At 42.4% G+C, this 23,360-nt stretch overlaps 2 protein-coding genes and 1 long non-coding RNA gene across 7 annotated transcripts in view; 2 read left to right on the plus strand and 1 right to left on the minus strand.

Moving 5' to 3' along the window:
• The window catches only part of CR2 (complement C3d receptor 2), a 36,159-nt gene extending 24,285 nt beyond the window's left edge, over nt 1–11,874 (plus strand). The window contains exons 11-19 of one of the 2 annotated variants that reach the window (XM_017347821.3): nt 170–251; nt 600–682; nt 1,168–1,560; nt 2,405–2,590; nt 3,804–3,989; nt 4,616–4,648; nt 5,605–5,680; nt 9,331–9,439; nt 10,981–11,874. In XM_017347821.3, coding sequence (XP_017203310.2) covers nt 170–251; nt 600–682; nt 1,168–1,560; nt 2,405–2,590; nt 3,804–3,989; nt 4,616–4,648; nt 5,605–5,680; nt 9,331–9,424 — 1,133 coding nt within the window. In that variant the 3' untranslated portion in view covers nt 9,425–9,439; nt 10,981–11,874. The remainder of the gene's footprint in view (nt 1–169; nt 252–599; nt 683–1,167; nt 1,561–2,404; nt 2,591–3,803; nt 3,990–4,615; nt 4,649–5,604; nt 5,681–9,330; nt 9,440–10,980) is intronic. The other variant, XM_070055214.1, reaches the window with a different exon arrangement.
• LOC103350988 (uncharacterized) overlaps nt 1–23,360 on the minus strand; it is a 185,713-nt gene that overhangs the window by 66,613 nt on the left and 95,740 nt on the right. The gene's annotated exons all lie outside the window — the stretch shown is intronic.
• Nucleotides 17,528–23,360, plus strand: part of CR1 (complement C3b/C4b receptor 1 (Knops blood group)) — a 101,478-nt gene continuing 95,645 nt past the window's right edge. Inside the window, exon 1 of one of the 2 annotated variants that reach the window (XM_070055211.1) lies at nt 17,528–18,100. In XM_070055211.1, the coding sequence (XP_069911312.1) occupies nt 17,992–18,100 (109 nt within the window). In that variant the 5' untranslated portion in view covers nt 17,528–17,991. The remainder of the gene's footprint in view (nt 18,101–23,360) is intronic. The other variant, XM_017347820.3, reaches the window with a different exon arrangement.

A 23,360-nucleotide genomic window follows, 5' to 3' on the forward strand; every position in this document is an offset into this window, starting at 1 on the left:
TATGCTTGTGACCCTGAGTACTTGCTTGTGTGAAACAAACCCATTCACTGTGTGCCTTTGGGAAGCGGGGAGTCCTTCTGCCCCATGGTGTGAAGGTACTTTCAGTCCTAGAGTTGTCTTTCCCTTGGGTATGAAGCAGCTGGAACTAATTCCAACCTTGCCCCTCCAGAGGCATGCCAGCCTGTGAGAGATCCTCAAGAACTTTTGGCTGATTTACGTGTGGAGTTAGTTAATACGACCTGTCAAGATGGGTGAGTCTAAGCTGATCCATTCTGAGAAAGAAAGATCCTCCTGTTGGGTTGTGCATTAACTCCATGCCTGGGTGACTCCCATTGGAGGGTCTTCACTACTACACCCACAGAGAATGGGAAGTTCCAATGTCCCTAACCAGCATCCCTAACTTTTCAGTTCTTTTTTTTTTTTTTTTTTTTTTTTTTTTTTTTTTTTGACATGGAAAGCACTGTCCTGCCAGTGACTCTAAGTCTAATGTAGTTTTCTTATTTGGAGGACTGAGAATTTTCATATATTTGTGGTTTGAAGAGGCTAGGTTGTAAAGATGTGGTATTGGAAAGAAAATGTATCATAATCTGTCTGTCTAGGTACCATTTGGCTGAATATGCTTATCACAAGTGTCAGGATGTTGAGAAAGGAATCTGGCTCCAAAAGACTCCAGTTTGTGAAGGTAGGTTAGAAAAAACACTGACAGTGGCAGTAGGGGGTCAGACATCAGCCTCTGAAAAGCTGACCACAACTATTTCAAATCCATGTGTCTCCCACTGTGTAAGTAAGATGGGGAAATCTTTCAGTGTTGAGTCAGCACTGGCAAACAATGCTGTCAAGTAGGAACTGGGTATTGGCTACTTGTCTGCTAATTTTGCTAGAGATAAAAAGCAAACTCCAGATTTCTAAGTCATGGTAACATAGCTACATTTTTTTCTTTCATTAATATTTTACTGTATTTTTAGATTTCTTTGGTATGAGTGTCTATTGTGCGTATAACTACATTTAATAGAACTATTTTTTTAAAAGCACAATCTAGGTTCCAAAATTCAAATAACTTTCTAGCTATGTGAAGTATATACAGTAGTGTTGTGTCTTTGTACCTGAGTTAAGACTGTCCATTTGGATGTACTAGCCAAACTAGAATTCCCTGTATCTCTTTCACAGTTATTCACTGTCAGCCTCCACCAGTGATTGAAAACGGGAGGCACACCAGCGGGATGACACAACAGTTTCGTTATGCCAGTGAAGTCTCTTATCAGTGTGACCAAGGATTCTACCTTCTGGGCAAGAAAACTTTGCAGTGCAGAAGTGATTCCAAAGGACGTGGGTCTTGGAGTGGCCCTCCCCCACAGTGCTTGCACTCTCCTCCTGCAACTCAGTGTCCTGACCCAGATGTCAGAAATGGCCACAAGCTCAATAAAACTGCCTCTGAATATTCCCACGGTGACACAGTGAACATTGCCTGCAATCCTGGCTTCCTGCTGATTGGCAGTCCCTTGATTAGGTGTCATACGGATAACACGTGGATTCCAGGTGTACCAGCTTGTATTAAGAAGGGTAAGAGATTTTCAGGGATGAAAGGTGGGATGTTGTACAAAATAAAGAAAAAGGAGCTTTGAGTACGTCCTTGCCATTTTGCCTACATAAAAGCACCTAAAGTCTAAAGCAGCCATGTGGCTTTGTAGCACCTCTGCCTTCTGGAGGGCTGTGCTATCAGCCAGAAAGAGAGCTTTGGGTGTTCTGGTGGCTGAGGCCAGCCATCAAACCCACTGAATCATTTTCCCTGTCATTTAGTTATCAGTTTGCAGCCTTATGCCTGTCAGTGGCCATCTATAGCTCAGGCTGCCATCGGGCGGCCTGAGAGCTGATCTTCACTCCCCAGAACAGATTTCTTTGGCCAGCATAGTGGTCTTCATTTAAGTGAAAGTAAATAGCCCAGACTAGTTAATAAACCTGCAAACAAGGAGAGCCCGCTTTGCTTCCCTGCAAGGCCCTGGCAATGTGAGTGAGCAGTGGCTGCATGTTTAGAAGGATAGGGGCTCTCTGATTTGTCTTATGTGGAAACTTCCCTTGCTAGCTCTGAGAGGCATTTGAATGTATGACTGCAGCCTGTCTGCTCTTCAAAGGGAAAAGGAGAGTATGTTGCTGGCTGATAGATCCCAGTTGTGGACCATGGCCACCAGTGTTTCAGTATCTTACTTTCGACACTTCAGATCATACATGAGCTAGGTGGGAGATGCACATCTCTGTTTAGCAGTGCCTGGTCTACATGGGATGCATGTATGTGTCTGGATGTCAATTAGTAGCCTTGTTTCCTGTCGCCTTTCTGTATCACTATCAATAGTGCTGGCTATGTATTCCTCTGTGCTGAATTAAAGATCCTTTCTTATTGGTCTCTAAGCTTTATTAAGGTGCCAGCCTCCACCTGAAATCCCCAATGGAAGTCATAATGGTGGACATCTAACTCTATTTCCCCCTGGAAAATCGATCACATATAGCTGTGACCAAGGCTACCTGCTGGTGGGAGAAGCACATCTTCTTTGCACTCATGAAGGAACCTGGAGCCAACCTGCCCCTTATTGTAAAGGTGCATTGTCTATTTTTCCATCTTATTATTAAATGAAATTTGTCCTAAATTGATAGTTCAGATAGGTGATTTCTACTTAAAACAATCAAAGAAATGCAATAGTTGGATCTTTTAATTAAGTTCATTTAACTGAATTAACACAAATATAATTCTATAAAACACTTTCCTGCATCTACATAACCAGGTGGTTCTAAATTTCCCTTTGTTAATGCATTGAATGAGTCACTGATAGTCTAATGTTAAACCAATACATTATTAAATGTTTTAACTGTTTTAAACATTAATTAATCTAAATATTTCAAAATAAGAATGACTTAGGCTATCATCTATCTGATGAATGGCTGTGTATGTAGTCATTTACATATAGAATGTTGAAGTACTTTTATAAATTAAACTACTAAAGTACAGATTGTATATATACTGTGGTGACTGCTATGATTAGTATGCATTTGACAAAAATGCCAACAAAAAGCACAAAGGACTTTTGACTATATTTCTTGTGAGTTGTGGTGTGGATGTTGTTATATGTTTATAAAAAATTTCAGAGAGCCATTTTTGTTATCATAATGCATATGAACTAGAAGCAGTAAATTAGCACCCAATGTTTGTAGAGCACTGTTTAGCATATACCAGCCATGGTACACAATATACCACATGCATTATCTCCTTAATCCTAATGAGATCCACAGGAGGTTGATGTCATTATCATCCCTGTTTTACAGATGAGGTTGCAGTAGCATAGAGAAACTTGTAACTTACATAATGTCATACAGCGAGGAAGCACTAGAGTCGCCACTCAAATCCAAGATCTTACACTGTTGGCCCCTACACTGAAAATATGTAGAAGAAATAGCAATGCATACATTGGTGTGAAGGGTTAGAGAGTAAGACTAGCAGCAGCAATTCAGGATGATAGTTCAGAAAGTTCATTACATGTTCAGCCCTCTCCATTTCTCTAGGAAGCCGTATTATTCAGTACTGTTGGCCTAGACTCTGAAGCAAAAGGGAAGAGAATAATAATAGATTGCCTAGAGGTTAATGACAAAGGTGGCTGCCACTAAATATGTGCCTAGAATATCGTTTTATGCCAATGAACCTTTGCTTATTGAGGGTGAAATCCACTGGTTTCCTAAACCTTTCCATTAAGGGCAGTCTGCTTTTTTGGTGAGAGGACAACATGTGATTTGACTTCAATTAGATCCTTTAATTCCAGAGGTAAACTGTAGCTACCCAGAAGCCATGACTGGAATGCAGAAGGCTGTGAAGCCTGGGAAAACATACCAGTACGGAAGCATTGTAACTCTGGAGTGTGAAGACGGGTATATCCTGGAAGGCAGCCCCCAGAGCCAGTGCCAAGACGACCACCAGTGGAACCCTCCCCTGGCTGTTTGCAGATCCCGTAAGTGCAAAGGGCCTCATTGTCTCTGGAGAGGGGAAAATTAGGGAGCTTAACACAGTGACCCCCAAGTTTTCAGTGAAATAGGTCGTCATGACCAGCGGTACACTAACAGATGAACTTAAAATTGGTGGTCTAGTCTAGAAAAAGCACAACTTTCTAAGGGCAGGAGAAGTAAATAAAAAGAAAGAGATATGAGCAAGAACAGAAAGGGAGCAAAACTGAAAAATATCAACCTTGATTTTGGAAAGACTTGCTACAGAGACTTCCCTGCCAGCTGGGTCCTGATTTGTAAGTGTGCACCACTTTGACAGGGAGCTCCCAAAACTCGGGAAGTATTTGTAAGAGAACCTGAGGAACCACTGACTTCGAAGGTGATTGTTACATGGAAGATTATTGTGTTGTTTTTTCTCATTGGAAAACCCGCTAATCTGCCTAATGAAAGTGAAGGGAAAACAGCCCAGTGAGCCCCTACACGAGAAAAGCATGCAGATAACTCAGGTTTCCAGTGTCTTTACCTGGACTTAGAAGACAAGGGAGTGTTGACTTCTGGGACGTGGCCCAGGACTTTGGGCACCAGGGATCTTGCCGCTAGACCAATGTTTTCAATGATTTCGTGTTCTCTTTAGGCTCACCTGCTCCACTTGCTCCTCTTCTTTGTGGTAAGTTTTCTTGAATATTTGAAGCTCTTCGGATGTTTTGTAAAAATATTTGTTGAATATTATGGTTAGTGGTGCATTAAGCCTGTGATTATAGAGTGGACTGAAATGATGTTTTTGCAAAAATTAAAGAAAAAAGAAGGAAGGGAATTGAGGAAGGAAAAGAAGGAGAGAGGGGAATATGATTATCTTCTAAGAGTTGTATCTATGAAATATATGAAATCTGTTCTCTTTATGTTAATAAAAATTTTTAAAAGACAGAAAACTAAAAAATAGCAAAAAAAAAAAAAATCCACCTGAAGGTGTTATATTCTACCCATTGGTTTTCTCTTCACCTCCCAGGAAATTATATTTTTTGGTGTCTTATGGAAATTTTAATGTACACCTCACATTAAAAATATCACTTTTAGTTAGAGTTAGATAAATGATTAAAACAACCAACTATTCCCAGTTTTTCAATTGAAATAGTTTTCACTAAGTCTTGGTCTTTTGCATACTTTGCTATCCAAACAGGCTGGCTTATTCTGCTACAGGAAAATGTGTTTCACAAATGAGAGTTAGGTGTGTTTATGCAAAAGGATGGGATCCTGGGGTCCTGTGTTCCTAATTTCATCATAGGGATAAGAATGTCATTAACAAAATTGGAGGACATAGAGAGCTCTAACAGAAAGTCGGCTGGAGCCCTGTGGTCACATGCTTAGGGCTCTAGGTTAAACAAAAAGCAGATCAAATCAGAATAGACTTAAGCCCAAATATATACACACACACACACACACACATATATATATATATATATATATACACTTAAGCCCAAATATATAACACTCAAGACTTCAGTGTTTATGACCAAGAAAAGTTAAGTATAAAAGTCATGTAACATTTGCCCCAATTACTTCAAAATGATTTAGCCCAAATTTTTCTAGCCATTGATATTTGCTCTTTTTTTTTTTTTCCAATAGGTATTTTTGCAGGTTCTGTATTTCTTATCTTCTTGGTTAGCGTCACCTTATTCATGATAACAAAACACAGAGAACGGTAAGTTCAAATGCAAGTTTGACCAAAATGCACAAAAGATGTTGACTTCTTGCCTGGAAGAAGCATGAGTTGTATGAAATGAATAATGCGAGGTGATAAAAGGAACAAAGTAATGTGGGATTCATAAGAAAGATCATAAAGTGAGGAACTTAATAGCATGTTATTCCATCACGTGGATTTCTCTGTGCAGAAACTTTACATTGCCTCCACATTTATTTTGTTGATAAAAATGAGGAAAACTTGCCGGTACCGCGGCTCAATAGGTTAATCCTCCGCCTGCGGCACCGGCACCCCGGGTTCTAGTCCCGATTGCCCCTCTTCCAGGCCAGCTCTCTGCTGTGGCCAGGGGGTGCAGTGGAGGATGACCCAAGTGCTTGGGCCCTGCACCCCATGGGAGACAAGGAGAAGCACCTGGCTCCTGCCATCGGATCAGTGCAGTGTGCCAGCCGCAGCGCGCTGGCCGCAGCAGCCATTGGAGGGTGAACCAATGGCAAAAGGAAGACCTTTCTCTCTGCCTCTCTCTCTCTCTCACTGTCCACTCTGCCTTAAAAAAAAAAAAAAAAAAAAAAAAAAAAAAAGGAAAACTTTTGATACAATTTTTCCTGTATCTAATTATTTCCTTAGGATAATCACTTTCTAGAGTTACCAAGGATAAATGTATGAGTATTTAATATGTTTAATGTATCACACAATGACCTCTCAGAAAGTTTGTTTTTACTTGATCATATATAAAATTTTAATGTTTCTAAATAGTTTTTTTAAGTTTTTTTCTGTTTCATTGGTCTGTTTACCTCTCCATCACAAATCAATTTCTATTTATTAGTATAGTTTTATCCAACTATAATATCTGGTAGGACAAGAACCCCCACTATAATTTTAAGGAATTTCATCTCTCTTTTGTTCTTATGGGTGAGTTTTAGAATCATTTGTCATTTCCTTAAAACAGACACATGTTGACTGCATTTAAAACTATGTGCGAAATTGGTCTTTCCTATAACATCTTCTCATTCAGAAAGATGGTACACCTTTCTATTTGTTCAAGTGGTCTAACGTAGATATGGAGTTAGATTGTGTTCCACTGCTCTGCTTGTCTCTATGAGCCAGAGCTACTCTACTAATTGTAGTAGTACAATATTTTTCTGATAGTTCAATTTTCTTTTCCTTTAAAATATTTTGAAATTTTCTTCTATTTATTTTTGCAGATAGGCTATAGAATTGTTCACACCACAACCTCTCTCTCACCCAGAGAAAGAATTAAGTGTTAGTTTTTTTTTTTTCACATAAGGCTTTTAGTATCACATGGAACTAAGTGTCCATTTAACAGACATTGGAGAAATCTAGAAAGGTCATCAGATGCGATATCATCCAAAGACTTTCATGCCTGACAAGGAGCTGCAGTTTATCGTGTAGTTAGCAAGGGGATAAAGTGTTCAGATTTTCATATTCAAAAGCAGGGCCAGTGGGAGGGCAGTGGAGGATGGCCCAAGTGCTTGGGCCCTGCACCCGCATGGGAGACCAGGAGGAAGCACCTGGCTCCTGGCCACTTGGGGGTGAACCAATGGAAGGAAGATGTTTTCCTTTATTATTATTATTTTTTTTTTACAGGCAGAGTGGACAGTGAGAGAGAGAGAGACAGAGAGAAAGGTCTTCCTTTTTGCCATTGGTTCACCCTCCAGTGGCTGCCGCGGCCAGCGCGCTGCGGCCAGCGCACCGCACTGATCCGATGGCAGGAGCCAGGTACTTCTGGTCTCCCATGGGGTGCAGGGCCCAAGCACTTGGGCCATCCTCCACTGCACTCCCTGGCCACAGCAGAGAGCTGGCCTGGAAGAGAGGCAACCGGGACTAGAACCCCGTGTGCCCACGCCGCAAGGTGAAGGATTAGCCTATTGATCCACGGCGCCGGCCCCAAAGGGAGATGTTTTTCTCTCTGTCTCTGTCTCTCTCACTGTCTAACTCTGCCTGTAAAAAAAAAAAAAAAAAAAAGGCAGCAGCAGGGATCAGGATCAAGAGGACGGAACAGATACTAGAGGTATCTTTGCTCTAAGAAGAGAGGATTTCCAGGACTTAGTGACTTGCTGAGTATGGGAGAAGGGGGCACATGGAAGGACTCACATGGAGGTGGGTGGGTAGACCCAGTGATTCCCCCAGGGAGGAGAAGGGCAGGTTTGTGCAGGGCGATGACGAGCTCGGCTCTGACCTGTCACATGGGTGACCTGTCACCCACGATAGAGGACGGGACGGGGCCTGGACTCAGGAAGGTGATGATTAGATCACTGCAGGTGCCTTGAGACCAAAAAGCACAGAAAAGGTAAAAATGGGGATGAGGCAGGGGGAGAAGGAATAGTCAGAACTAGGAGGAAAACTAGGAGAGAGTAACTTCACAGAATTCAAGGGAGCAGAGTTCTCAGAAAAAAAAAAGGGGTGTGTGTGTGTCATTTGCATGGCCTTCCTCAAAGGAAGTTAGAAGATAATTTTAGCCAAGAGTTATTGGAAATTTAAATAAATAGGAAATGTGGTATCTATCTCTTCCCTTCATGACACTAAGTATGCTATCACAGCACTGCATGTACAGGAAAATTTGCAAATTTGGGGAATGCCTACAAGCTCAAAGAATTCAGATGTTTCAGTATGGCTACTGTTTGTTAATATGATTATATCCTGTCCTAATCAGGTATTTAAGAGCTTAAATTGACACAAACTAAAGGTATATTCTAACTTAAATTTCTAAGTTTCACTCGTTTTATTACCATCTTCCAACTTATTTTCTGATTCATTGATATAGACATTTGAGTTGCTTTAAATAATTTTTATAAATGACATGAGTAATAAATCATCTAAAAATGAATGTCTAATGACAAAGTTAAATATTTTAAAAATCATCAAAACATTTGAAAGAAACTATGCTATTCTTTTCTGATCGTCTAAAATATCTTAACAAAGTCTAAATCTCATATTGACCTAAAATTACCATTTTATAATGTTATTAATATATTTCTAATAAACTGATCTTTTAGATAAGATAGTTAGTGGCTTACCATTTGTCCCCTTAACAGTAATCTTTCCTCCCCAATAATCTTAGAATACTTTAGAGTTCTACATGATAGTATAAATTGTTTTATTACTTTCACTAATTCTGACATTGTGGCATTACAAGCAGTCATGTAGGCACACTGTCAAAGGGTAAAAGTGAAAACTTTCTCTTGAAATCATTTAAAATTTTTAGTGCTGACTGTAAGAATTTTGAGTTAAATATATATATATATATAAATTTCCTTTTAAGTTAGGCTGGAAGTCTGTGTCCCAAAAGGGTAAAGTTATGATCACATCCTAAAATAAAAGCTTCTTTTCCATTTTTTCCTAAAATTTATCGTTGTTAGTTATTAAGAGTCGGGATCTGGGGTAAAGCCACCCAGTGTCTGTTTCTGACTTGGACATTTCAAGCCTAGTCCATCATTGTTTTCTTATTTTCTGTGCCTTTCCAAAACAAACAGTGTCCTGGTTTACTTCATGGGATCCTTAAAATAATGAGATGAACTCATCCATGAAAATTACTCTATACTGAGAATTATGAGTGGCAAACAACTGTTACATCTTTATAGGAATTGTGGTCAATGAGTAAAGATTTTTTTTTTCTCCTTTCTCCAATTCAGGAATTATTATACAAATACAAGCCCTAAAGGAGGAGCTGGTCATTTAGAAACACAAGAAGTATATCCTATTGATCCATACAACCCAGCAAGTTAATCAGAAGACCAACTGGTACCTATTGAAATTGAAATGTTTTAATTAATTTGTCAAAACTGCCTTCAGTTTATCCTTGCCAATAAGCAAAGTACTGAATATATATGGTTCTGACTATTGTGTAAGCTTTTGGCAAACATGCATAGCAATTGTTAATTTATCTAGTACATTGCCAAACAATGTTCCAGTTCTTTAAATCCATTCAACAAATATTTAACTAAATAGCAAAATAACTAAGAGTAAAGCAAGTAAGAAGATGCAAAATACTGTAAAAGAACAAGGCAATAAAAGGGGATAGGGAGAACAAGGTGGCTGCCAGGAAGTCTTTACTAAGAAAATGGCATTTGAGCAAAGATCAGAGGGAAGTAGAGTGGCTGCAGGGGAACAGCATTCCAGGAAGAAAGAATAGGAGATGCAGAGGGCATAATGCGGTGTGTACCTCCTGTGTTGGAGACACAGCATGAGCCCAGGGTAACCTCCAGTAGGATGATCACAGGGGAATCGGGTAGAGAGGAAATCAGAGAAACAAAGAAGGGATAGTGGGGAGAAGAAAATCATACAGACCATGCTAGGTTAGTGTGTTGAGTTGAGCTTGGTTTTTATCCTAAGATGGGAAACATTAGAAGGTTTTGATAGAGAAGCAACACAAATTATGTTAACTGCTACTGATAAGAAGAGACTACAGGAAGCAAAGGATGGAAGATGGGGGATCAGTGAAGAGTATATTGCAATAATCTAGGCAAGAAATCATGAGTGGCTACCACCAAGTTGGAGAGAAGAGTTCAGATTGTGTATGTATTTTCAAAAGAGTGACAATAGGATTTACCAACGGTATCTCAGTGTAAAAGAGAAAAGGAGTCATTGATAATGCAAGGGGTTTTGGTCTAAGCAAGTGGAAGGCTAGAAATATCATGATTGAGAATGTGTAGAGCAGGATTAGGGAGAAAAATTAGAAGTTCCATTTTGGAGATGTTAATTTGAGATGTTTAATAGACATCCAAGTAGAAGTGTCAATAAGGTAGCTGATATACAAGTCTGAATATCAGGAAATGGATCCAGGCTGGAGATACGCAATTGAGCCTCGTCAGTGCATGGCTGTATCTAATGACGACACTGAACAAGACCACTAAGAGGGTGAAAGAGGCTAGGGGAGAGACAGTCTGAGTACTGAGCCCTGGATCCTCCTACATTAGAAGTCAAGGATGGGGCTGGCACTGTGGCATAGCAAGTAAAGCTGGCATCCCAAATGGATGTAATCTATAAAATAGAAAGTTACCACCTCTCCCCTCTTACTTAGTACCATAAATGAGGCTTCGCACAGCTCTGTGGCAGCTGAGGACGAGCAGGTTACTTTCTGTGATGAGTTGTAGAAAAGGAAAGGGGAGAACAAGGGAGACCATATCAGAATGAACTCCAGTCAAGATTAGGGCGGGCCCAGAGGCAAGCCGTTAGGTAAATAGGTATTGAATGAATGCACAAATATGAGAATGTTGCTTACATTTCCTTATTTGGTTTTATTAATATTCATTAATATAAATTGTAGTTCTTATTTGTTCCAGATCATACTATTTGAAGACCTCCTAGTAGAAGAATGTCTTCTAATAGACTCAATGCTTCATTGGATTACAGCTATAATCAGTGTATAGAGAGAACATTAACTGTCTGATTGTTTAAACTTGGAGCTGCACCGCTGCTATTCATGCCGCCTCCTGAACACAAGTGATCTATTTCAGTGTGTTCCGTGCTTAGAATCCAATTGAACACTGGTTGGAAAGAAACCACGCTAATATCAGCAACTCTCTTTGTGGTCTCAATGTCAATGAAATCATTCATAAGCTATATAACCTCCAAATGCACCTTTTCTCAAGCAGAACAGAGAACGTTGGCTTGATGGTAAAGAAAGGAGCCCAGTCTCACTGCCATGTGCTCTTCAAGGAGTTTCTGAAGACTGATGGGATATGTGCCTGAAGCCAACTATCAGCAACTATATGGATCTCAAAGTGTCACCTTTTAAAGGCAGGCACTAAAAAGAGATCTCATATAAAGACCCATCTTCTTTTCATAAGACATACTTACTGCTACCATATGCTTTGAGTTATAATGTGGTTGTAATTATTTAAGTTAAGTGGGAGGTATTTCCTGTGGTTACGATGGCCATACTCTTATTGGGAAGTGTGCTTGTATTTTAACAGCAGCTTCCTCCTCCAACATCATTAAACATCTCACTTGTATCCCCACTTGGTTCGAGTTTTCTCACAATACATACTTTCCATGCTCACTCAGTAATTCCAATTTTCATAAGTATTGTGAAATTATAGAAGTCAAGTTTTAATTCTAAATTTTTGGTATACAACTCAAGCTTTGGATATATCCTTAGCAGTTTTGTCATAAGCTCCAGTTGCTTGTAAAATGTCATTTAATAATGTATTAATAAATTATATCTATTAAATTGACATATAATTTTTTTCTGGAGGCAAATCTTGAATAACAGATATAGTCCTATTTTTTTTAGAGTTCATGATGTAATAGTTATTTATTCTGTATCCCACAACTTGGTCATTATAACACTACTCTCAACCAAAAACTTAAATTCCCTTGCCCTCAAGACTTTCTCGGATTTTCCCACCCAACACCTTCCCTTTGCTCTCTTGTCCTCCTCCATTGTATTATACATCCACCTAGTAACTTCCTCTGTTCCAACATTTAAACTATTGGGAAAACAAAACCTGGCTTACTGGTAACTACAAATTCACCCTCTCCACCTTCTCCTAGACTAGGTATGCAGTCAGCATCTGCTTTTGTTTTTATGTGATAGAAAATACATAAAATTTATCATCTTACATTTTAAAGTGTAAAGTGTTACAGTTCAGTAGGGTTAAGTATATATTCACATTGTTGTGCAACAGATCTCCAAAACTATTTACTATTGTAGCAAGTTTAATATTGTCACATTGAAACTCTAGGAACACAAATAACAACTTCCTATCTCCTCAGCTTCTAGTAGCCACCATTCTTTCTGTTTCCAAGAATTTGACTATTTTAGATACCTGATGTAAGTGAGATAATGCAGTATTCGTTTCTGACTGGTTTATTTCACTTAGTACAAAGTCGTCAAGATCCATCCATGTTGCGGCATGTGACAGGATCTCCTTGCTCTTTGAGACTGAATAATAGTCCATTGCTTGTGGCTACTACATCCTGTTTAGCCTTTCATCCGTGGAAAGACCTTTGCGTTGCTTCCACCTCTTAGCTCTGTGCGTAATGCTGCCATGAAGCTATCTGTGCTGCAGATCTCTCTTCAGACACTACTTTTGATTCTTTGGGATATTTACCACAAAGGGGGCACTGTTCAGCGCTGATTGCACTCCCTCACATTACCTGTTCACTCACTCCAACCCATCCACTCCACTCTACCTGCATTTCTCCTTCTCTGAGCAAATGTGAGAACATCTGAGGACAGTTCTCCAAGCCTCCTTTCCCTTGACCTCCATGCTTGCCTGCTCCATTCATGCCCTTCTTAGTTCCTTCCCCAATCTGTCTCTCCCTGGACACTGCTCCAACAGTGATGTCCTTCTACCCACCCAAAAACCTCCCAAACCAGGAGTGACAGAAATCAATCTCATTCTGGCTTAGACCTGATCCAAATGTTATGGTACAGTATGTAAAAGACCAAGGCTGTACTTGTCTTCTGTCAAACAGGAATTAAATATTCAAACAGTGTCCTCAATCTATTCTATCTCTAGTTCTCCTTTCCATTGATGGCTTCATTGTCTGACAGACACTTCCTAAAAATGGGCAAAATGTCTGTTCTCCATGTCAAACCCCTGGCTGTCTGCTCAGCATTTCATCACAAAGAGCTTGCTTGTCCAGTATCTCCTTCAAAAGTCCCCTCAATGGCTCATTTCTCCAATAGGGTCATGCTCTCCCAAATGAACCAATTATTATGACAGTGACATAAAGACAGATGACAAAGCCTGAGTGGCCTGCATTGCCTTGGAGCTGGGGTTGGTATTGGTCCATCTCATTCTACAGTGGGGCGGTTGTGTTCCCCAGAGTACATCTGGCATTGTCTGGAGACATATTTGGTTGTTACAACTGGCAGAGGAGAAGTGTCTGGGACCTCATGGGTAGAGGCCAGAGTTACCCCAATACATCTTACAGTTCACAGGACATTCCCACAACAAATGATTATCTGCTCCAAAACATGAAAAGTATTGAAACTGAGAAACCATAGTGTACTTGACCCCCACTGAACCGCAGCAAAGAGGGGACTTCCCAAGGGAAAAATCTGGGGGCAAATTTCAGAGAAAGGGATTCATTTAAAGTAAGAGATACCTACCCCATCCTCCACTCAAATCTTCCCCAAGCCATCCATGATTCTCTTTTAAACTAAATCTCTGCACCACTGAAGTTTCTGAGAGTGGTTGACCTTAGCTGTCTCTATCGTTGCACCCATTCATTCATTCATTCATTCAGTAAATGATCAGGGAAACGCTGTGTATGCTAAGCACTGGTCAGATCATGGGAGGTGACAGTGACAGATCGATGCATCCTCATGCAGCTTTCAGCCCAGTGGGAAAAGACCAACAGGAGGCATGTTCTCAGATGGCAATAGACTGAAATACTAAGCATGATGGGAATAAAATGAAAAAATAAGCCTATACAGTGGGAAAAGAGGAAAGTTAGTTCTGAATGAATGTGTCATTCTAAACAGTGGCCAAAAAGGTTTCATTGAGAAGGTAACACTTGAGCAAAAGAACCCATGCAGGTGAGGAAAGGGCCATGTGGACATTCACCCATGTAAACAGCAGTCCAGGTAAAAGGGATATTAATGGTTGGCAGGGGAGTAGAGAACCAAGGAGAAAGTGCACCTGCTGTATTTGAAGAAATGGCTTGTTTCCATGGTGAATCCAGCAGAACAGGGGGAATCATTGATGCTGGAGGGAGAAGAATTTCTGCAGTGATCTCCTTGAGCATGTAAGAGCATATCAAATCCAGTGCATGAGTTCAGGTTGCTCTTGGATAAGGGTGCAAATGGGCACTGCCATACTAACAGAATAACCAGCCACATAGGCCAAATACAGGCATGTGGGTGATGAGAGAAGATAGCAGAAGTTCTCTTTCATTGCTTCTGTTTTCTCAGTGGAAAAAAAACAAATCTATAAACAGGAATTAAGAATAATGGAGGTGGTGTCAGGGTTCAATGTCAAAATAAAATATGCAACAGTCTTTTAGGAGAATGGGAAGGTAAATGAACTAGACAAATAGTGGTGCACCAGGCAGAATGAGAATGGTACATCTGAGCCAAGATGTCATTAAAGTAAGACTGGTCATCGTGGACACGTTTTTTTCTCCAGGCACATTCAATTTCAGAGGTCCAGAGGCAACATAACAGAGAACTGAGTGTGTCTAAGATTGTTGTTTTGCCTAACAAATATGATAAGGGTGAGGGGGCTTAGGGTGTGTGCAAAATAGTGGTTATCATGAAAGAACGTGGCATTTAACTTGGTGAGGGTGAAAGTGAAGCACAAAGCAGTAGGGGAAGGGGGACATTTAGACCTAGCAGTTAAGATGTCATTCACCTGAATCCCACATCAGAGTGTCCCCCCAGTGCCTGGATTCAGTTCCTGGCTCCAGGTCCTGATACAAGCTTTTTGTCAATGCAGTCCCTGGGAGAAGGCAGATGATGGGTCAAACAGATAACTGACCCATGAGGGGGAAACCTCGACCGAGTTCCTGGCTCCTGGCTCCAGCCCTGGATCTTATAGGCACTGGAGGAATGGGCCACTAGGCAAGAATTTTGTCTACCCATCTCTCTCTGCCTTCTGAATAATAATAAATTAAATAAATGAAGGATGTGAGGCTGAGAAATGGTGGCTGGATCAGCAGGTTTCAGGCACTGAGAGATACAAAGATTTTTGGATTCAATTTCAGGGTATAAGGGGCTGAATCACAAGTGTGGAGTTGTAGCTGGAGAGTGGGGTATTTGTGATTATACAGGAAGTGCAGTTGTATTGACAGGTTCCAGGGAACAGACATGGGCATAACTTGTAGGATATAGTGGAGGGCAAGATCATCACCAGATGTCAAGGCACCAAAGCCAAGTATGTGAAAATACTATTCCTGTGAATATACAAATCAGCAGACTGCCACAGGAGTAAGAGTGGAAAAGATGGCCAGGAGCTCGAAGTGAAAGCTTCAAGGAATGATGGGAGAAAGCACATGACAGGAGATGCGGGCTAAAGGAAGAGTTAAGGAGAGGCACATTCTGACAGCATGTGACTAAGGCTGGGGAATTGAACCTTCTTCTCACCCCTTTCCCATGGCCCCGAGAGCAACTTAAAAGGATGGATCAGCTCCTTGAGGAAGGGTATTAGATGGACTGAAGTGGAAATATCATGAGTGATACAATCAAAGTAGATGTTTCTTGCAATTGAGTCTTGAGAGAGATGCTAATGGAAACTAATGAAAAATAGCAAACAAACTAGGCCTTTGGAAGATGGCCCTTTCCCAGTAAGTGAGGGGTGGAGCTGAGACTTCAATAAAGCAGCGTTCCAGAATGTTTGGGTGAAGTAAGGCTGGTCACGCTAGCAGCACCCATTTGCAGCACTGCGTACGTGTGGGTCTCCATTCGCGAAGATGCACTGTGCATACAACTTTTCTGCCTTGAACATCTACCCTCCACAAATCATGCTTCTGCGTGGAGTACAAAGGAATGAGCACATTTACTAAAACACTTGCGACAACACTCGTGTCTCTTCCACCCTCATCTCTCCCCCTCTCTATAACACTTGGTATTTGGAATTACTCCCCTCTCCACCAACTCGTTCCAGCTCCAGCCTTAGAAGCAACTGACTCTTGCTTCCACCAATTGGTGAATCTGGGATTCTTTCTTAGGGGCCATGGCCCTACAAAAGTCCATGACTAGAACTAGTGATAGATAGATTGATTGATTGATTGATAGATGCACTGGTAGATAACATCTTTACATTTCTGTGCACTCTATTTATACATTAAAAATAGTTCTGTGAAGGGACCCATAGCTTGACCAGTGGGGGAGGGATGCATGTGACACACAGGATCTGGTTCCTTACTTTCCATTCTGATCTTCATCTTGTGTATAGAGTCTCCCTCTGCAGCCTCATCAGTTCCTGTGATTCTGACCATCTGCTCTCATGCCTCTTTCAGAAGTCCTCTGGTCAGGCCTTTTGGAAGCTCAGCCTCACAATCAACAAATTACCCATGTCCCCAACCTGTTCCTAAACATTCCCTGGTCTCCTGGCTTTGACTAGACCCCGTGAGCGCATGCTCAGTCTGTTCCAGCTGTTTACTGTGCCGCTCTCCCCTGATGGTACTAATCCCTCTCCTCCTCCCATTAGCTTCCCACTGTTGCTGTAATGCATTGTCCTGTGGTTTACAAGATCACAGATCTATTCTTTTGTGAAAATAAAAGGTGCAGGCAAGGCTGGTGCTCCTGAAAGCCTTTCTTCCAGCTGAAGGCGCAGGCACTCCCAGGTAGGGCAGCAACACTGCGATCTCTGCTTTCATCATCGCTCCTCCCACGCTGTGCTCCTGCCCTCCTCTTAAAGGATCTCTAGGATCACTCTGGGTTAATCCAGGGCACTCTCCCGACTCCTGGATTTAGTCACATTTGCAAAGCCCCTTTCCCCAGGTGAGGTAACACTCACAGCTTTCAGGGATTGGAACGTGGACATTGCGGGGGGGGGGGGCATTCAATCTACTACACACTTCATTTCTCCCAACCCTGGATTTTTAACCGCTTGTCCCGAATTATTCCCTCTCCCCTATTTCTCACTTCAATAAATAGTGCCTCTGGCCATTGCTAATCTTGCTTCCTTTCTTTTTCTGAATGGCAAATGGAAATAACCAAAATCCAACGCATGAGCAAATCCGACCATTCCATCTCCAATGTCTTTGTTAAGTGTTCATTTTATCAACCGAGACAAGGCCACCATCGAATCTCACTGGGTTGATGCCAAAGTCTCCTTCCCATCTCCCCCACCCACCACTGCTCTCTTCTAACCTGGTCTGCGGACTCCACCGAGGGTTATGTTTTTACACTGTAAATCTGCTGGGTCACATCTTCTCCGGAAATCTTTTAACGGGCCGGATATGTCAACGCACTGAGCAGAAGTTGGTCCTCCGTGGAGGCACCCCCTGGACTCCGCACACCGGGCAGGCGGTCCAGCTGCACTTCTGCCGCACGGATTCCCGCCGGGGCGCAAGCCCCCATTCGCCAACAGCACCGCCTTTGTTCCGACCCGCACGCCCCCAAGTGGAGCTCCTCTGGGAACTGAGGCACCGGCAGATTTTGCGCCTGCACCTGGGTCTCTAAGGCGCTCTCTGGGAGGGAGTCTCCTTAGAAACAATGCAAATGGGGAGTAAATAAGCCCGCGCTCATTAAGGGGAAGCTGTGGTCGGAAGCTTTTTGCCCCGGAACCTCCGCATCCCTTTCCAGACCTCAGGCGCGGAGCCCAGCCGCTGCCTCTCCGCTCCGCCGCGTGCTCTCCTTCCTCCCACCGCCGAGTTTCTAGAGGCGCTAGGGGAGCATGGGATCCGCTTCCGCGAGGAGCCCAGCGCCTCCACCTCGCCTGTCCCTCTGCGGGGGAGCTCTCCTGGCGGCTGCGGTGCTGCTGCTGGCGCTGCCGGCAACCTGGGGTGAGACGCGGGAGGGCAGGGGGCGCCGGGCGGGCTCGGGGCACCGCGCTGCTGTGGCTGGACTCAGCGTGCGGGAACCCGAAGGAGCGGAGCTCGCTCTGTGCGGCGGTGACCGCGGTCGCTGGGTGAGGGTCAAGTTCGCATCTGCAGCGGCTCGGTGCGCGCCCGGTGCAGAGCGGGGCGCAGAGGTTCAGCGGGTGCCGCGCGTGCATCCGTGGCTTTGCGGAGTCACAGCGGAGCGTGGCGGAGGCGAAGGCGGGGTGGGGGGGTGGTGGTGGTGTTGGAAATTCGACGAACCTGCGTTTAACCCTAGAAACTTAACTGGGAGGGAAGTTGCTACACCTGTCTGCTTCCTCAGCCGTAAAATGGAGAAGTATCTCCGCATCATGCATCAGGATGTCGCTACCTAAATGGCATACAGCGGCGTGTCAGGTGCCTAACACAGCGCCGGTCACTTAATTTTTACCCCGCCCGCGGTCATTGCCTTTGCACTTGGATTAAGGGTGTCCAGATAAACACTCCTAGGAGTACAGTTATCACCTGGAAACTGCCCCGCCTTCGCTGGACTCACTCCCCGCCCCAAAGTGCAGCCAACAACAACATGCGCTTAATTGAACTGTTTTCAGACAGTTCCCGTGCCAGGAATCTGGGGCTTGGAGAGCCGGCAGAAGGTGCGGTGGATCTGGCCGCAGGGGAGAGGGCAGCAGAGTTATTTTAGGCACGCGTGGAGCAGGAAGTAAAACCGATCATTAACTAGCAGGGGGATTTTGAGTCTACATATTCGCTTCCTTCCTCTGAAGTTCAAGTATGTGAACACCTTCGATTCTGAGCTTTCCTTCGTTCTGGCCTCCTCCCAAGTTCGCTTGCCGATTCACTGGCATGTGTCCGTGGAAGTGTCCGGGCTTTTCCTAACAATGCAGTTTCTTCCCCACTACACGTGTTGCACGTATTGTTTCCTTGTTCCTTCTCAGGGAGTTAAGGAAAAACAAGTTTCCACAGAGGGGATGATGTCTATCTGATCTCCTTAGACGTCAGAAAGTAACCTGTCAGGGAAGTGATGTGATGAAGGTACATTCTTCATTTTAAAAGGAACAAGGGCCCAGGCGGCGAAGCAATCTGTTGCCACTGCTTAGGAATGTCTGTGGTCTTTGGGAGTACTGACTCCCTTCTTCCTGGCGTTTTGTGATAGTTTGCCGGTGTTTATTAAGTTACGGCTGTAAACAGTCCCAGACACCATTAACTTCTAGTAGTAGTAATACTAATAATAATGAGATTATCATAATAACCTTCCAGTGCAAAACAGCCTACACTAAACCAGTAGTTTGGATGGGAAAGTAATTTAAGTAAAGAAAATGCCACTGGAATGTCTCCAGCACAACACTTGGGAACTGGAAAGGCATATCAGAGAAAGCGACGCCTGCAAGAAGTTAGAGTATAAGGAAGTAGGAGGTGGAGTGTCATCAAGTCTACTTGATTAGGAGGCCAGAATCCTGATTTTTCTAGCTCCTGATACTTATTAACAAGGAGAGTAGCTAAAGGGCTCCCACTCTGCAAGTCCACTAGCAGCCCTGACCTTCAGAGTCCATTTGCAGAAAATGCACACGATTGGCACCCTGTGTGGAGCGGGCGATTGTGAAAATCAGATGAGTTGGCCTATGTGACAGTGTTTTGTAACTGAAAAGCCCCAGGCAGATCTGAGAAGCTGTGACTAAGAGGTCATGCAAGAGAGCCTGAAGGCTACAGGATAACTGAAAAGGAAGAAATCTTGATTCCAGTGATGGGAAAAGCCAGTGGAGGAAGCCTGGCTTTAGCAGTGTTTAAAGAGTGAGCCCAGACACAGGTTGAACACAATGATCCATGGGTGTATTTATGTCTAATTAAAAAAAGGAATTAAGATTCTCTCATTATAAGATAATTGCCTCACCTGTGAAGTTGTAACATGTTATTCTAAAATGGAGTTGGATTAGTTATAAATACTTGCAAACGCTCCGGCAATCACTGAAAAAAAAGAAAATGGAACTATAACTGATATGCTAATAAAGAATAGAACCATATGACATGTTCAATTAAAACTGCAAAAGGCAGAAAAAGAGTGGGAGACAAAGGTAGGAACAAAGAACAAGGCAACAAATAGAAAATCATAACATGGTAGATAGCAAACCAACTATGTCGGTAATCACTCTGAACACTTAATGGTCTAAGAGCACCAATTAAAAGACAGAGATTGTCAGAATGCTTGGAGAAACAGGAACCCACTCTGTAGTCCACAGTAAACTACTTGAAATATAAACACCCATGTTTATTAAAGGTAAGTGGATAGATAAAAATATAGCATGCTAATATTAATTGGGAGAAAGCTAGAATAACTATTAATTTCAGACAGAGCAGACCTCAGAGCTAGGGAAGTAGCCAGGGATAAAGAGAAGCATTATAAAGTATAATTTCTTTAGAAAGATGTAACAACATGTATGCATCTAAGAACATCAAAATATGTGAGGCAAGACTGATAGAACAGCAAATAGAAAGAAATGAGCCCAGGATTACAGCAGGAGACTGCAGCACCCTTGTATCAGAAATGGGCTGATGCAGCAGGCAAATCAGTAAAGACACAGTTTAACTCAGCAGTGCCATCAGTGAGCTCTCATAGGCTTGTATGAACTACTTCATCCAACAACAGCAGAATACATTCTTCTCAGGCTTACAGGGAACCTTCACCGATATTAAACACATCCTGGGCTGTCAAAGTAGTAATTCAGCATCACCAGAACATTGTTTTAAAAAGGGTGGACTCTGGCGCCCTCCTCTGGTCTCCACGACTGTCTTGTTTTCTTGCCCTTGCTGTGTGAAGCAAGGTAGAAAGGCAGTTGGGATATTTCAGACAGAAGTATCACAATATACTGGTGTACATCTATAACTTATAAGTTTACATTTTTGAAAGTACACGTTCCCTTTCCCCCTCTCTCTTTTAACAGAGAGGGGTGCTTAAATAAGGTATTTGCAGCTCCCTTCATTCAAGAGTAGAAGATGTCACATGAGAAGCAGAGCATACCCCAGGTTGGCAGCTTATACTTATAGAGGCAACCATGAGCTAGTTGTGCTTATAGCACAGAACAAATCAACCTGCCTTGAATGATAGGTTTGAGTCAGGGGTATTTACAAGTGGGCTGTGTCATCCAGAATAAAGGCCACAATGAGATAGCAACATATACTCACTAGAAAGAATAAAAAAGATCGACCATACCAGTCATTGGCCATGAATGGAGTAATTGGAATTACCAAACACAGCTCATCAGCAGATAAAATAATACAACCACTTTAGAAAACAGTTTGACAGTTCCTGAAAAAGTTAGACACACACTTAGCATGTGCCTCAGTACTTTGCTCCCAGGTTTTTACCTGAGAGAAATGAAAGCATATGTCCCCATAAAGACCTGTATGTAGTAGATTAATTTGTAATAACCAACAACGCAAATGTCCTTGAGCAAATGGCTAGATAAACTAATCTACGATGCGTTCACTTATACAGTTGAATGTTACATAGCAATAAAAAGAAAAGATTTCTTTATATGTACAACAACCTGGATGGATTTTGAAATAATTATTCTGTAGGAAAGCTAAAATAACAACAACAAACCTCAGTGATTCTGTTGATGTGACGTTCTGGAGAGTCAAGTAAATCATAGTAGGAGAGTGGGAGGGAGACTGCCTGGAGAAGGGGGCGGAGGGACGGATGGATTGTCAAAGGACATGAGGGAGTCCTGAGCCATGAGGGAGTCCTGAGCCATGAGGAATGTGATAGAAGCATTTATGGTCCTGATTTCAGTGACAGCTTCATGGTATGTGTCGGTGTTAGGTCATCAGGTTATGTACTTTAGATATTCACCAATTTTCTAATAATCACATTTATAAAGCTATAAGCATTTTTTAAAAAAGCTATGCAGTTTGAATTAATGTATTTATCACTGAACTCGCCATAATTTGAGGCAAGTAAAGCAAGAGAACAAAACTAGATCAAGTTTCCTGTATTGGAGGCTCGCATACTCCTTTTTTGTTTGGGCTGTAAGCACATTTAATTTTCACTATTACACATACTATCTCTATTCTACAATTCAGGGAAGAATTTTAGGTAGTTAAGGAAAGGATATTGGTACATGTTGTGGCTTAGAGCTCTGTCCAGCCTCTTCCCATCAAAACTCTGAGCACCAGAAGCCTCATCTGGAACCTCTTCCCTTACCCACATCCATGGATGAGCCAAATACCAAGTCATATTCACCCCACAAATCACTAGAGACAAGGTCAAGTCATCACATCGGAACGCACGGCACCCGTGTTTTACCAGTGGGGTTTCCTTCTGTTTAGCTCAGTGGCTCTCGGAGTGCTGGGATCTATCAAAAAATAACCTGTGACTATAAAAAAAAAACCCAATTTCTAGGCCCACTGAATCGTAGTTTCTGGACTCTTTAAGTTGTTTAGGGCAATTCATTATTTATTTGTTCATTGCAACAAATAAGCACTGAGTGCAAGTGTTAAACACCTCGGCTAGGTGTAAATTTAGAGGGAAAAAACATGCAATGCATGTCTAATATCTATTGAGGGAAACAGTGTGGAATCCTGTGTCATGCAGCTAGCGCATGAGGTATAGACCATACGCCCTAGGCTGCATCTGGGCCATACTCAGAGGAGCTCTGGGGTTACCCATCACTGAGCTCCTCCAGTGCTTTCCTGACAAATGGGCTCATTTTCTGCCCAACTCTGGGGGAAAAAAGTGAGCATGACCACTCTCTCAGAATGTTGGATCTGCTAGCTTGTTTCCTTTCCAATGAGTCATAATGCTAAGAACAACTCACCAGTGTCTTCTGTGTAGGACATGCTACTAAGTGCTTTGCACATGCTACCTGTGATCTTTCCAGCAAGCCTGCTAGTAAATCCACCTTCCCCTTTGTGAAGATCAAATGAGGCTTGAGACATCAAGTAACTCATCTAAGACCTCCTCGCTGGAAGACATTGGGTTCAAAGGTCTGAATGAATCCAAAGTATTTGCCACTATACACCATGATTGTTCCAGTGCTAATGACAAATGTTCTAATGTTAATGACAAACTTGATGACTTTTTTTTTTGACAGGCAGAGTGGACAGTGAGAGAGAGAGAGACAGAGAGAAAGGTCTTCCTTTTCCGTTGGTTCACCCTCCAATGACTGCTGCAGCCAGTGCACCACGCTGATCCAAAACCAGGAACCAGGAGCTTCTCCCAGTCTCCCTT

Source organism: Oryctolagus cuniculus, chromosome 13, assembly GCF_964237555.1.
Source record: "Oryctolagus cuniculus chromosome 13, mOryCun1.1, whole genome shotgun sequence".
Classification (NCBI taxonomy): domain Eukaryota; kingdom Metazoa; phylum Chordata; class Mammalia; order Lagomorpha; family Leporidae; genus Oryctolagus; species Oryctolagus cuniculus.